Below are 15,799 nucleotides of genomic sequence, written 5' to 3' on the forward strand. Positions count from 1 at the left end.
ATTGTTTGCAAACAAAAATACTCCACATCAAAAGCTCAAAGTCTTAAAATTAGGTTTTAATACCGACGCTACTGTACAGATTCAAAGAAAAAAAATCTTTTATACATTATACCTCTTGCTGTTTTGGTTCAGATTAATTATTTAAACTGTGAAAGGAAGCAGCTGCTCTAAAACAGATCCCACAGTTACCGTGTGGTGGTGGTGTAACCTGCTTCCCTGTCACCTCAGGCTCATGTGTTACCACAGATTGAAAATGGCAGGGCCGGCCCGAGAGACGGAAGTTAAGATCGCTCGGTCAGAGGTCGTGTCACCTCTGCGTGGTAGGAAACTGTGTGCCCGGCTCAGCGACGAACACTTTGCGCTGTTTCACACATCCGTGATAATATTTGGTTAATTCAGGTCAGCTCTCTTCAGTTAATCAGGGTGTGTGGCAGCGCATTTGAGGAAAATGCTGGTGTTTGCATCAAACTTTATGTCTATCTGCCAGCTTTTTTCTTTATTGTAGTCCAAATATATTGAAGGTATTTAATAGTAATAAAAAAATTATAGTAAAGCAACGATTTAGAGTTAGAGTGAGCATTAATGTTCTCTGTCCTTGTGAATCTTCTCAGCTGATCTTATAGTCCAGCCCCTGATTTTAGATCTCATTCAGTGAACAGGAGAATAATTTCACAGATGTGTCAAACTGCTCAACTTTAACCTCCTAAGACCCGAACTCTTTCATGGCACGCATTTTTAGTTTCTCTTTGCTATTTGGGTTGATTGGGACCTGATGAATGTAAAAACAAAGAATTATGTGATTTCTTTTAACCTATTTTTACTTATTTTTGTTTCTGAGAAAAATGAGATCCACATATGAGGACATTCGCTTGAAATTCTGATATAACGGTATAATGTCCTTGTAAGTGGATATCAGGCCCTTGTAGAGCAAAAATTAATATTTTGGTCTAGACAGCCCAAAATGTGATGTCCACATATGTGGACGCCAGGTCCTAGGAGGTTAAAATGTGTTTTTCATGTTCAGCTTTCCCACACGTTAACCGATTGTTGTGCCAGCATGCTTTCCTCACTCTCTGGGGTGCTTTTTCACACGCGGGTGTAAGTGGGCAGCAAACGACTGCTGATGGCGAATTACTGGATGGCAGCATGGAGAGGAAAGCACAAATGAGAATCACTGCATTGTGCACACTGAGTCTAAAGTGGCTTTGTTAGGTTTAATCCAAAACGCTTGTCCTAATTATATTTCTGCATTACCTTTGAATGCAGTGAATGAACATTTTGTGCCTCTGTTGTACTCCCTAACACAACAAATTTGCAGGACTGCAGAGCCGCGGGGCTTTTGTTGGTGCGAGGGTTTTGCTGCATGCCAGTCGGAGCGATCTGACCAGCCCACGGGGGTCATCAGAGGAGAGAGGAGTTTTGATTATAATCATTATTTGGTAAATAAGATGTCAACAAGGTGTTTCCTTGACACTTCATTGAGTAAAAGGAGGAAGGTGCAGAAATGAATGCCCCCGTCTCAATAGGGACTCTAATCTCCCCTTTCATGTCTCTTCTTGTCTGAAGGGTTTCAGCTTCGGCTGCCATGTGCTAGTTTGCCTGAGCCTGGCACTTCTTACTCGCAGGTGGGGTGAGTATCCTGGCAAGCATGTGTTTATAAAACCCACTTGTTTGGGCACAATACTTGAACTAACTTCTTTTGAGCGAACAGTGTGAATCTGTGCAAAGCCTTTTCCCAAAGTCCTTTAGAAGGCGACAGCCCATTGAGAGTGGAGAAGAAGGGATTACCTTCCTCGACAGTGGTGCATTTCCGAGAGAGCTGATTAGCTCTGCATTCATTGTTAAATCGAGCAAAGGCAGGCCCTAGAGGAGTGAAAGGATCCAAATAGGTGGGCCCAGAAATAAAACAGCCACAGGAAGCCTTGCACAGCTAGCCCAAAGTTTTCCCAACACTTCTTTCCCCCACTCCTAAGGAGGTGCGGCGTGAAAAAGGAGATTAGCATACAAAATTAGAGGCGGGATGATTTTTAAGGGCAACTTGCCTCATGCCCTCCACCCCCATGGTCCTACTCTGTCTGGACAAAGTTAATTAAACTAGTATTAAACAGTGAAGAAACTTCCAAGCGCTCAGGAGTTAGGGGGCTCTTTGAGGATTACCATGATGAGGGAGAGAATGGGAGGTATTTGTTGAGGCGAAATTGAGAAAGGCGTGATGGAAGGAAGAGTATGCTGGAAAATTTTCTATTCTTGTTGGTATCCGAACCCCAGTGGGAGGAATGTGAAGCGTAATGCTGTGTTTACTCCAAACGGCAGGGTATTACTGTCACAAAGAGTGTGTTAAAGAAGGATGAGTACTTTCTCCAGGCTGAATGATAGACAGGGTTGACGGATTTATTATTCTTTTATGGCATTTTAATAGTAAACAAACCACAAAGAAAACTAACAATAAAGCAAAACTAGAAAATGCTTCGCAATAAATTAACAATGTACAGTACAAAGTGCTTCATTTTATGTACAATTAAATACATGAAGAGGTGGAGCAAAGGTCACAACAAGCCAAATGATGGGAGAGAAAATTCAAAACTTGACACTGATGGGTGTTTTATATACAAAGATTACTGACAGGTTCATATATATGTATATATATATATATATATATATATATATATACACACACACATAAGTTATTTATGCCACAATAGCCACATCCACCAAGATTGTGTATCTGCATGAAAATAAATACATGAAGTTGTGGAGAATTTTGAAAGCAGATAAAAACTCTTCAAATGCCCAGTGACTTTTCACGATGTTGTAAAATATATAAAAAATATATCTTAAATACATTTATTCCTAACCATCTATAAATTTGTTAAAACCCTTCTCATCTCCTCTATCTTGTGGCCGTTGTGTTTACTTTTAAAACACTGTGGACACTGACGACGGTCTGAGATCATCCTTTTATCCAAAACAAACTATCTAAAAAAGAATCTGCCGGGGAGCTGCAAGAAATCATTAAGATCCTCAGTGCTTCTTCCTCAGTCTGAGGTTCTTCCTGCGGCTCCCGGCGCTCTCGCTTCTTCCCCTCTGACCTCCTTTTTTCACACAAAAGTACTTGGTCACTGTCTTTCTGCACTGCTCGCACTTTACCGCACAGCACCAGTGAAATTTACAATTACAGCTCGACACCATCTCAGCCTTACGCTCCTCCACAGCCAGGCCGCACTCCCCACATAGTCTCTTGCAGCTTCGCTTCTCCCATTTGCTCAAGTTCTTGCCTTTCTTTAGGCACTCGCGGCCCTCAGTGCCAGGCAAACCCAGAGTGCGATTTTCCAGGCAGTAATCGGGAGAGTCCTCGAGGTGGACCAGCTCCTTACGGGAGATGGAACTAAAGGTCTCGGCGATGGCCCCCTTGCTGGCCGCGCTGTTCCCCGCTCCTCTCAGAAGGTCTACTTTCAGCGCCCTGTGGTACTTCTCCTTCAAGTAGTTCCCCACCTCTCTGAACTCTGGCAGCTGCAGCCAACAGGTCTGAGTTGTGCAGCTTCCTGACACGCCATGGCACTTGCATGTCCTCTGCATGGTTCCCTTCACAGCCTGGGCACACAGACACAGTTCATGTTATCAAAATAAATAGGAATAGTTCACTGCATTAAAGAAAACTGTGTTTTGCTCTGAGTTTAGTGGAAAAACTGTCAAAACATAAAAACCGTAATTGTGTGTTGGTGCATACATTTCCTGCAAATTCTTGATTGACGTGTGGTCAAATTAACTGATTGTATTCTCAAAGTTTTTCAGATAAAGGCATGAAAGCGGTGAAAAGGAAGAAATGATAGCTTCGGGGTCTATCGCGGAGTTCCTTGTCATCCATTGTGTTTCCTGACTTCAACCAACACAAAACAGCTGTCAATTGAAAAGCGGTGTTTTCTTTCCGTGAAGAGGGGATGAACTTTCTGTTGAAGTGAGGCTGAATCAAAGTTTCACATCGGGTCGCATTGTTCCTCGTAGAATAAATAGAAGTATTTATTTAGCATGTTCATTATCAACATGTTTTCTAGTGTGAGACGACCCAATGGAGAGTCCCATTGAGTGGATAAATGAAAAAGGAGGGTTTTTTCCCTCTCTCTTTCTATCCCCATTTTTTTCTGTTACAATGATGCTCCAGGTGCCATGGGGATCCCAGGGCCCAACAGGGGGGAGCAAAGGCACCGTAAACAAAGACCACTTCAGCTGCACGCCTGTGGTCCCCTCAGACTCCCTCGGGGCCAAACAAAGACCAACATAAATGTGGGATCCTTATTGCAAGAATAAAACTAAACACTTATTTTAAAAAAGCAGAATAATACAGAATGCCGTGCAATGTCTGGCTCCCCAGGATCTCTAATTAAGCGTGCACCAGTGATCCTGAGATTCTTGAGTTGAGGTTTTGTCATAAGGAGCATTCAGCACTGGTAAATAGGCCCTTCTGGTACACCGAACACGCTGTTATTATTGGAGACGAGTGGCACCTCACTTATAGCGACGTGAAAGGGATGCTTGGGTGGCACACTCAGCGTAATTCTGCGCAGGGAAAAATGATTCAAAAGGTGCTTTACAATCTGCAATCAGTCGGAGGGCCGTGTAAGATTCCTACATTTTAAGCCAGGATGCCACCCAGTTTAAATAATGAGTGGTTAATTAAAGCCATAATATTGCATGATTGTAGTGCATCTCATGCAAGATGCTCGTTTTTCATTTGCAAGTTGATCGGGTAAATTAAGAGGGCATACTGTACCTTGCGCCCAGCCTCATTGTTATGGAGATTCATGGCTGCCCGTGCATCCTGTCCAGTCTCTAAAGCATCAACAAACTGTTTGGAGATGGCCTCACCAAAGCCAACATTGTCACTGCAGCCACCCCAGAGCCACCCGTGACCACCTATAAAACAAAAAGAATGAAATTACTGGAATCGCTTTAGGAAGCGAAAACTGTCCTTTCGCATGTCATGTACGCGTTCGTGTATCTCTCTGACCTCGTTGTCCATTTCTGCTGTCATCACAGCCGCAGTTATCAAAGTCTCCAAGGCTGCAGTTCCGGGTTAGGGTGTACATAACGCCAGCCGAGCTGATGGCGTGGACAAACGCCGTCTCTCGATTTGCTGTCATCATCGGAGAAACTTGTTAGCTATGTTGTCTAATACATTCACACAATTATACTCCAGTTGCTTCCTTCCACTAAGTTAAATCAACTACAGAGAGAGTTTAACTTTATGTATTTTGTGTTGTTGCTGTTGTTTTTTTAATGAAAATTATTTTGAAAAAAAATCCCGCCTTCGTGCCAGGAGAGTAAAACCCTCACTGACAGTTATTATAAATATTCTCTAAATTAAACTAATTTTATTTTATATTACCTAACAAATCTGTCTCTTTGTGTTTGTGGATCTCTGTGTGTAGAGGCTGTGATTCGGTGGGACATGAGTGCTTTTTTTTTGGCTCTTATCTTACTTGCCTCTGTAACAATCCCAACTCTTTGGACTAAGCAAATATTTGTATGACACAAAGAAGACAAAAAAACTCAAGCATCAGAAATAAACCTAAAAAAAAAAAAAAAAAAGCACACAGTTGCATACCACTTTTTAACCATCTTTGAAAATCTGCCATGTTTGCCATGAGCTGGAATCTCAGCCTCGTAGGCGTGTGGGAATATTTGGGATGGCGTTGAGTTGTTCTGTGGGGGGGGGGGGGGTCAGGACTTACCACTGCGCAGGCTGCTGTGCGTGGATAGCTGCAGAGCTCGCTCGGGGCAGTTCCAGCGGTCCCATGCAAACTGGTATTTGCACTCCTCTATGCCACTCTGAGCTCCTGCTGCCACGCTGCTTGAGTAGATCAGGTATGCCTGCGTTATAATACAATGCACATTTTACAGCAACAGCAGTGTGATTTCACAACATGGCATCTGCTGTGATTTCAGTACCAGGATGCATCCTACCTAACAAGCATCATATTATATTTTTAGGAAACATGGTTGAACGAGCTTGATCAAGTACAGGGAAAGTCAGTCGCTGTTATCTGCGGGACTAAAAGATCATGAGGGACTGGATCAAGGATGTGCGACTTTCACATTTGTTAGTGTTAAATCCACTGCTTTCATGTCACTTTCTTATCAGTGCAAAATTTAAGTTACTATGTGGAGTTTAAAATGTGAAAGAAGCTGGTATAAAGTGGTTACTCTTTAACAGACAGATTAAATAGATGATATCTGTCAGTTACGTGACAAAAACACTATGAAGAGGCTCAGTTTGCATGTGGAGGTCTCATCAGCTGCAGTAAAGTCTCAAAGCGCCGTCTGTGCGGGTTTCGCCTGCCGCTCTGCTGCTTGTTCGGACTGTGTGAATGATAATATAACTAATATGTCTCAAGTGGCCTTCAGGGAGATGGAGTACCACCTCTTTCACAGGGGTCTGGATCACTAATGATGACCACCCACTACAGCAGTGCCTGCTCTTGCCTCTTAACACATTCAACCCTCGGCTACACAGAGCCTTTGAATAAGGTCAAGTGTACGGATGGGGGGGTAAAGAAAAAAAATCACAAAAGTCCAAGAATATCACAGATGTAGCACCATTGTTCAACGCAGACAGGTACCAGAATTTGTCCCTAAACTTGAGTTAAGATCTCATAAGAAGTGTCTTTCTCTTTTGTGGAAAAACAGAGAGGAGAGAAGATCAAAAGAAAGTTGGCTTACCTTGGGTCCAGTCATCAAGAAATTATTCACTGACCTGGAAAAGGAGACAGCTTATTCACCCTGGGAAGCTCAGTGTCCTCCACAAATTCCTCTGCTAATTCATCTCTCATTAGTGCACTTTGTAACATGTTAAACTATGACACCGGTGGGTATTCAAACTTTAGTGAACCACACTACTGAAAGATTTTTTAAAAGTGGGAACTGATGTGGGAATGTTATTTTATTGACTTAGTCAAGAAAAAAAAAAATCTCGCTGGTTGATGGATTTTAGTTTGTAAGAAATCTCAGGGAATTTTCAAAACCTGGCAACCCGCAAATCGACCTCATAAACGGCTTATATTTAGCCAACAGTAAGTGCTTATTAACCGCCTTCAAACCCAATAAGCCCTTTATAAAAGGTTCATTATTTAATAATTCTATTAAATAAATTGGGCTTTTATTTTTCGAATGAATAAATTAATAAAAGTTCCCCGCATGTGTTCAGTTAATCCTTTTCAGTAGGCTATTTGGAGCGGACGTTATAGCCAAGAAAGTGGCTAATATTTCATAATAAACCAACTTACCAGCAGCAGGTGGACCTCATGTGAGTCAGGAGAATGAAAATGTAATAAAAAACCTCCCAGTGCATGAACATCCTGACAGGTGAGGGGAGGGAAGAGACGGCAACTCGTCCAAAGCTGCAGACGGCGTGAAGATGGAGAGGACACTGAGCTACCAGCACATGAAACTTCACAAGGGCTTCCAGGATTCAAGGCGGGGGCTCTGAAATGGAGCTGCTCTCGTCCCAACAAGAGATTATCTGCTTAATTAAAGATTTTCCCCCTTCTTACTCTCTTGGCCAATCAGAAGTATTGCACCAAGGAGAGACTGAAATGATCAAAAGGGCACCCTGGGCCTTCAGGGCCGGGCAACGGTAGGTTCCCTGCCTTCCTTTAAAAGCAAAGGCAGATCTGTTTAATCCTTTAGGAAAAGTGTAACAGTGATCCCTTGAATTTCTGCGCAGAGAAAATGTTTATTTAGGCTATCGAAAAGCAGTTGATTTGTCGGGGATTAGCTGGAGGATAGCCGTTTGTCAGTTTGATGGGACAACAGAAAACTTTGGTTCACTTTAACAAAGGTGTGATTGAATCAGTGTATCTGTGATGGAAACTGTTACTCAACGAAATTTAACAGCACCGAGCGAGTGTGTAGTTTCATACAGGGTCAAATACTCCAGTGTTTAGTGATTGATTTTTAAAATTTATTTATTTATTTTAATTAATATTTGTTTATTTATAGGAGAGTTAAAGCAAAATTCTGCAAATGAATGATGTTTGGGGGTGGTTTTCTTGATAGATGCATTCTCAGAATAATGTGCGATGACGTGCTGCAGGGAGCAGCGATGTTTATTTTGAGTGTTTAGCAGGTTTTCCCCTAAAATTTTCTATTTATTTATTTTACTGATCTTAGTAGGAGTACATTTTTGTTTACTTGCCTGCTATATTTTAACAGCCACATAAAAGGTGGATTGTGACAGAGTGAAAGCCAAGCCACTGATCAGAAATAGGACATTTGCATCGCTAATCCAGACGGCCCTTTCCTGACACTGGATAAAGGGTTATTCCCCAATAACCTCGTCTGACCTTTAGGTCCCTTCCTTTATCTGAGGCAGGACTTTTGCGATCTTCTTGTGTGCAAATTGGGATTTGGGGGGGGGGGGGGGGGGGGTCATCATGAGGGACTTCTGAGGGATGTTTTTGGATTAAGATTTAAAAAGAACTGACAAGTAAGATGAGATGAAATCAGGAACCATGTTGCTGCCTTAGCTTCTTTTTTTTGTTTTTGTTTCTCCAAAAAACCACTACATTTATTTTTTTCTTATAAATGAATTGGTCCTTATTTGGCATTTCTATACTCTGACCACTCAAAGAGCTCCCCCCCCCCCCCCCCCCTTTTTTTTTTTTTTTTTTTACTCCAAGTCATATTCACCCAATCACATTCACACAAGCATTTTTTCTAACGTTTGTATACACCCCACTGGATTGGGGGCAGCTCTGGGTTCAGTATATTTCCCAAAGAAAATTTCTCATGCAGCCTCGAGTATCCAGGGATTGAATCACCAACCATTTGATGGACAAGCCACTCAACCGCCTGAGCCACAGCCACCTCAAACATAGAGTTCCTCATTTTTACATGTGGTCTCCCAACTAGGTACTAACCAGGCCCAATCCTGCTTAGTTTCCCAGATCAGATGAGAATGCTTAGGGTGCTATGACCATGAGCTACGACAAGAAGTTTGTTATTCCTTACCTGAAACAAACACCAAAAATTTAGCACTGCAGATTTCAGTAAACATGATGGAAACTGAGTAAATTTTTAGCTTCACACAGCATAAAAGTATAGCGTGAAGAGGCATTGTTTATGTATGTGTCATAATTGTTCAAATGTGTGACAGTGTATGAATATTTAATCCCAGGCACAGAAGAATACTGATCTTGCCACACTTGCAGTGCACAGTTTATTTTTATTTGTAAGTTAGATTAAATTCAGAGGTGTCCCACACAAATGCTGCCTTTGTCTCACAGCAAGTTTATCTGCATTTGGTCACCCTGCCACAGTAAAAAAGGACAATGTCAAAGTTTAATGGAGCAGACACGTAATGCTGCAAGTAATGTTCAGACCATATCTGAAAACCATGTCAAATGTGTGACCTGCAGATGGATATGATCCAAACTCACACAGCTATCAGCAAAGATAAGTGATTTCTATAAGGGTCATTTTCACAGAATCCAATATGTGGCGCTGAAATGTAATACTTAATGTTTTTGAGAGTTTTTAGATTCATTCACACAGTTCATGTTTTTGTCAAGTCATATTTTTATTTTTTTTTATTCTTTAAATAATATCAAAGTGCATAATATTCTTGTCTAAAGTAGCATTTTGATTAGTAACATATACTTAGCTGCTTTTGAGTGATTCTTAGTATAGATAGTATAAAAAAAACAAACAGCACTGGTTGTGATTCTTGCTTTTATTTCATTTTTTAAAATTTACATTATTTATTTATTTTTATTCGGAATGTGAATAGTTTTACAGTGCTCCAAAATTTTAAAAAAAACAAGAAGTCCGTTCTGGTGTGCAAAGAATTTGGTGCGTGCTTAAGGTTCATACATACAAAAAACCACAATAAAAAAAGTCTGAAAATCAAGAACAAAGTGCCTTTATCAGTGTAGCAAGTCATTCTTAAAAAGAGACAAACTACTGATTTGGTTGTTTGCAGCTGGAGGAAAGAAGAAGAAGGTCTCTTGATTTTTGTAGCATCCTTATGTGCAAATGGTGATGTTGTCTTTAATCTCCAGTGGACTGATGGAAATCAATAAGTCAAATGTCAGCAGTAGAAATCATGAAGCTGATAACCCCGTGCATCCATACAACAAACATGGTGTCCAACTGACTCTGCTCTCGAGGGTCTAAAAGTATTTTTTATGTTTTTAAAAGGAAAGAAGAAAAATACACAGTTACACTAGATAAAAAAATCAGTCTTGAGAAGACCACCCGACGAGTAAAATGACACCATCTTGATACAACGTTGTGTCACTTGCAGCTGTTTGACTTGTTGCTGCCGTCACCCGTTCGCCGCATGCGGGCCAAACCCAACGCGCGCATGAGGTTTATAAAGGCAGTGGTGAGGTTGAGCCTGCTGCCAAACTCACTTGCAGCATAGTCGTAGGGGAACGTATGGTGGTAGTTACGGAAGCCTTCTCCTGAAAAGCAAAAAGAACTTAACTTCAGAACCATAACTTCAGAACCATAACTTCAGTGACGAGGGCTGGTGATGATAACTCATCACAGAAAAGCAGTAGGGAGACAGACACTGGTTGAAGCATGTGAAGGATAATTTGATGCCGAGTACACTCGTTTTTCCATTTAAAAATCTTGAAAAATAAATAAATAAAAAGCTAATCAGACAACACACATTTGTATGTTAAGCTAAGCACCTGTGATTAACATCCTTCCAAATCCCTTACTTGTGAAAACATTTTCTCATTATATATATACTTTGATTACAATAAGTCTGGCACCTTCCAGGTCATTATGATCTTGATTTCGATGTTGTAAAGTCATTTGTCTACACCATGGAAAAAACTCTGTGATCATCTCTCTCTTCTGTAGTCTTTCAGGCCTGTCGCTGTTGCCGAGCTGGTTAGTACATTAGTTCTTACTAACATGCTAGATTTTGATTTGGCCTCTCCTAATTTTTTTTTCCTCTGAGGTTTAGTTTTGGCTTTTCAGCCTATATCTCTTTGAACCTTAAATTGAGGGTTCAGCTAGTAGATATTAAACTGAAGTTAAACACTTGGAATCAGACTCCATAGCTTTTATCTGCTTAACCTTTAATGAAATGAGAGCAGGCCTGAGCAGGCCTCACCTGACCTTATCAGTCAATTCTCAAATTAATTTAGATTCTCTGAAAATGAGAGCCTGTGGACAAAAATGACTGCAATTTCCAAACAGTTAATGCAAAAATAGTCTGTTTAATCCATTGAATTCAAGCTGAACATCTGCACTTCAGTTTTTTTTTTTTAATCTGCTGTTGTGGTATATAGAGGTTAAATTAAGAAATTGTGACACTGTCCATACAGTTAAGGACCTGACTGCAAATAGTAACTTTAATGAGTTGTAAAAGAAAATCTTACCTATGGCACTGAAAGAAACAAACTTGTTTTCCCTTGGGTTGATGTTCTTGTCATAAGGTCTGTTGCCCCACATGTGTGCAACACTGTTTACAAGCCAGGTGGCATTTAGGACTGCAACATGTCTGAGGAGCCCAGGGACAAAGCACCCCACAAACAAGGATTCACCCCAGAAGTACCAGGGAATCAGCGTGGGCACGAGGAACCAGAGGACCAGCATAGACACCACGTAATGTCTGAAATAAATCAACAGATAGCATCTCATACATCCATTCTTACTTGGCTACAATTTGGTTTGCAATGAACATTTTTTTGGACTAGTTTCAAAGACGCACAAACTCTGAATGGTAATTGGACAAATTCTTACATAGCGCTTTTCTACTCTCCCGGAGGACTCAGAGCACTTATACAACATGTCTCACCCATTCATTCAGCACTTTGTTTTTTACTTTTCTATGCTTAAGTGCTTTCTATGTAACATCCATATACATACTTGGGTTAGTATCTTTTCCAAGGAAGGCAGACTAGAGCAGATAGGGATCAAACCACCAACCCTCCGATTAATAGATGACCTGCTCTACCTCCTGAACTACCAGTGACTCCAAATGGAACAGAAATCAAACATAGCATGAAGAGCACCAACATCATCATTATTAGGGCAACAACTTCCTCAGTACCTCTGACCAGGTCACTGACCATCATTAGCAGAAGAGGATTTGCCCAGAACAGTGTAAATGTTTACTAGTGACTAAAAAGTTAACATTACTAAATCAATTCAAGGCCAAACTCACTTTTCAACATTGTTTTGCAGAAATCAAGCTCAGAAACAGTAATAAAGTATGTCTGTGTAGGTTCTCAGTCATCCAAGTCTTGGCACTCTAAGGAGCTTGGAAAGAAAGCAACTGGACTACCAATAAAGTATGAGGTGCATTATTGCACGCTGTGGCTTGTTGTTGATTGAATGAGTCTTGCATAACTGTACTTTTTTTATGATCCAAATCAGTGTCTGCATTAAGGTTTGCTCACCGTTTCTGGAACATAACCACTTTATCTGTCGTCAGGTCAGACAGGCTGAGTTTCTGTTTCTTTTCAGCGCAGTCAGGATGTTCTTGGACCAGGAGCCAACCAATCCCCGTGAGGCATTGTGAGGGTCTGCGTCTGTGCATACATATTTGTGGTGGAGGCAATGGTCCCTCACCCATTCATATATGTTCTTCTGCATACACATAGACAGGGAGAAGGCATGAAGTATATCACATCTCAGACTTCGCATTTTATTTCATGTACAAGTGTTCAAAAGAAGCATCACATCCGCAATTATGTTTTGTAACTTAATATTAAGTATTTAGGTACATCAATGTTTTATGACAAAAACCACCCAATATTTTCTTACAATATTACAGTATTTAATTTAATATACAGTAAAAACAAAAAGTGCAAATATTTTAAATTTAAAAAGCACTTGATTAACAGATCAGCAAGTGTGAACACATCTGTAAAAGCAGTAGCCAAATACTTTTCCCGTGTGGAATTACATTGCATGTTTTTAAATGGCCATTCAGTTATTTAAAACGTGTCAGGTTGGCTTCCTTTTTTATGATATTTAGTTTGAAGACATGCAGATTAGGGGTGCAACGATACACAAAATTCACGGTTCGGTTCGGTTCGATACTTTGGTGTCACGGTTCGATATTTTTTCGATACAAAAAAAATGTTCATGCCTTTTTAATTTGTCATTTATTAAAATTATAAATATATATTTTAACTCAAAAGTACAGTTTTTAAATTTAATGTTGCTGAAACAAAAGTAATTAAAAAAATTAATATATCTCAGGGCTCTCAAAATTTCAAAATCCCTGGTAGCCCTTCGGGCAGGGACTCTTCAGTTTTTGGTAGCCCAAAATAAATGTAAGTAGCCCGAATAAAAAAAGAGAGCAATTTTTTGATTGATGTTTTGTTTCCTGTTTTGTTTCCTTTACAATATTATACATTAAAGTATAATATTGTAAAGGAAACAAAACATTAATCAAAAAATTGTTGACAAACAAATTACAACATTGTATAAAAATTACAATCATCAACTCAAATACTTGGTTCTAATTGAACAGAAATTTCTATGAACTTGTAAGAACTGTGTAGGACATGAATCAGTCTGTGTCAGATCCTGAATTTGAAATTTCCACTGAAGTCACGGGTAAGAGACAAGTGGAACCAAGATCTAGGCCATTTGCTTTTTGAAGTTTGCAAAGACTGCTAAATTTTGCCAGTGGTAGTTCACTCTTTGCAACATAGTACGCTGTTCTAAACAGATTTTTCAGGTTTATTTTTAGTATGTTATTTGCAATTGGTGTTTGTTCTGGGAAAGATATTGCAGACTGAGCAATAATGCATTTCTTGCATTTCTCATGGGTTCTAATGGGGGCCTTTCTTAAAATGACTGGTCCCAGTAACAAAGGCGCTTGTCGACTCAGAAATCGAGAGAAAACCAACAACATACCCGGCAGAACATTATGTTATTTACAGGGGTGCACATAAGTGGTCCGCATGTGCGCATTCGCTGTCAAAATAAAAGACGCGCACCAGATAAGAAGTTGCAAGGCGCGTTTGCGTCCATATAAAAAGCACTGTTTTTGTCCGCTAGAGTGGGATTTTCACGGCACATTCCGCACCACATCTCTGTGCGTTCATCATTTGTTTGAAGCCAGCTCACCTCCTGCAACCACTTTTCCGAGAATATGCGCTTCTTTTGTGGTTCGGACTCCTTCTGACATTTCTTTGGAGGTAGAGGAAGACCAAAGTAATTGCTTAAAGGAGCTTCTTCGACATCTTTAAGAGTTTTAAACAAATGTCTGTCCTCCTCCAGAAAATCTTATGTATGCAAACATGCGTTGCAACTTCTTATCTTGTGCGCGTTTTTTGTTTGTTTTTTGACAGCGAATGCGCACCTGCGGACCACTTATGTGCAGCCCCGGTTATATAGCTTGTCATATTGCAGCCACAGAAATTCTTTTGTCCATGAAACCATAAAGCTGCACTTTCTTTTTGCCTTATAGTCTGATTTGTCATAAGTTTTCCGTTTTGTGGTAAGCTTTTCTTTGGCTGTCACTTCTTCACCCTGACCTGTCTTATTTGGCTCAGCAGAACTGAAATATATATCCTGCTGCTTTTACACACACACACATAACGGTCAGCGATTCTCTGCGCGATCAACCTCTTACATGTTTAAGCTTGCTGCGGGAGATTTCACTTGTCATGTTTGCATAGTAAGCTAACGATTGATAAGACGATGTCAGAGGAATTGGTGCGCAAATTATCATCACTCACCAATCAGTGCTGTCGCTCTCTATACACAGTTCGCCCGATTGCAAAGTGAAAGCAAAAAACAAGCGCAAATTCAAACGCGATTTCAATATGTCACATATTGACAGTGGCTCACCGATGCCAATGACATAATTACCCAGCTACATTTCCGAAAGAATGCAAAAGCATTGACATATATTTTTCCTTCCTACAATAGCCCAACGGGCAGGGCAGAGATAGATTTTGGTAGCCCGACTGGAAAAATCGCTAGCCCCGGGACGTCGGGCTAGCGATTTTGCAAGCCCTGCGTTACAGGCATGGCCCTTTAAGGATGAAGCCTGATGGGAAATGTATTCGGGATGTGTGTAGCGGGACTGCCTGGTGTGTGTGTGTGTGAAGAGAGAGAGCAGAGAAGGGGAAAAAGTAACGGTTAGCTACAGAAGAGACGAAAAGAAAATAAATAAAAGGAATATAATAACTCCCTTGACAGCCAGAGTTGTGTCGGCGATGCTCGCTGTGAGTAAACTGTTTCAGCCCACTGTACGAGGTGTTCGTGCCTTAGAGAAGAAATAAAGTTCGGTGAAGCAGTTTCCTACGCCTCCTTCGATCTTTTTGCTAGCGGAGTTGACCTGTATAGTAAGCTGTTGCCGGCTACGAGTCAGTTACGGAACCTTCAAGTAACTGCCAGAGGTTTCCTTAGTACGGTTCGGGGCCGCGGATCTGGCGCGGTAACACCTGTATCTGATTGAGGAATCACTCATCTTTGGAAAAGAGAGTTTATTACAGAGAAATGGCTCTTTCCAAAATAAAAGCTATACTATACGCTTCTTCTGGGCTATATTCTCAGCAGCATATTGTAGCGGGTCAGGGCTGTTCGGGGTTCTGTTTGTACAGTTATGTTTTGTTTATGTTGCCATAGTGACGGGTGACGCCCTCTCGCTGCGACGGTGTGTCCTTCCGGGGTCAGAGGGCGCCCTGTGTGTTGTTGTTGTTGCTGTGCGGTTGCCGCGCTGAGCAGTTAGCTAGCGGCAGTGTTCTTCTGCAGATGTCAATAAACGGCTGTGCTCCCTGGCTAGCTCACGGGAAGCAAGACCAAACAACACCTCCGT

The 15,799-nt window shown here is 40.9% G+C and overlaps 2 protein-coding genes across 2 annotated transcripts; both read right to left on the bottom strand.

Moving 5' to 3' along the window:
• Positions 1-3,021: 3,021 nt before the first annotated feature.
• wnt8b (wingless-type MMTV integration site family, member 8b) lies at positions 3,022-7,374 on the bottom strand. The gene is made up of 6 exons (XM_040001390.1): positions 7,281-7,374; positions 6,718-6,751; positions 5,730-5,868; positions 5,006-5,131; positions 4,769-4,911; positions 3,022-3,591 (listed from the first exon to the last, which is right to left on the bottom strand). Exons 1-6 carry the CDS (start codon positions 7,349-7,351, stop codon positions 3,022-3,024), a joined length of 1,083 nt encoding a protein of 360 aa, XP_039857324.1. The 5' UTR covers positions 7,352-7,374.
• A 2,307-nt stretch (positions 7,375-9,681) lies between these two features.
• On the bottom strand, positions 9,682-13,083 carry scdb (stearoyl-CoA desaturase b). The gene is given in 4 exon segments (XM_040001389.1): positions 9,682-10,460; positions 11,394-11,626; positions 12,417-12,519; positions 12,522-13,083. Coding segments are annotated over 4 exon segments (648 nt in total). The 5' UTR covers positions 12,664-13,083; the 3' UTR covers positions 9,682-10,290.
• Between the last annotated feature and the right edge of the window lie 2,716 nt (positions 13,084-15,799).

This window comes from Simochromis diagramma, unplaced genomic scaffold, assembly GCF_900408965.1.
Source record: "Simochromis diagramma unplaced genomic scaffold, fSimDia1.1 OVJJ01000421.1, whole genome shotgun sequence".
Lineage (NCBI taxonomy): Eukaryota > Metazoa > Chordata > Actinopteri > Cichliformes > Cichlidae > Simochromis > Simochromis diagramma.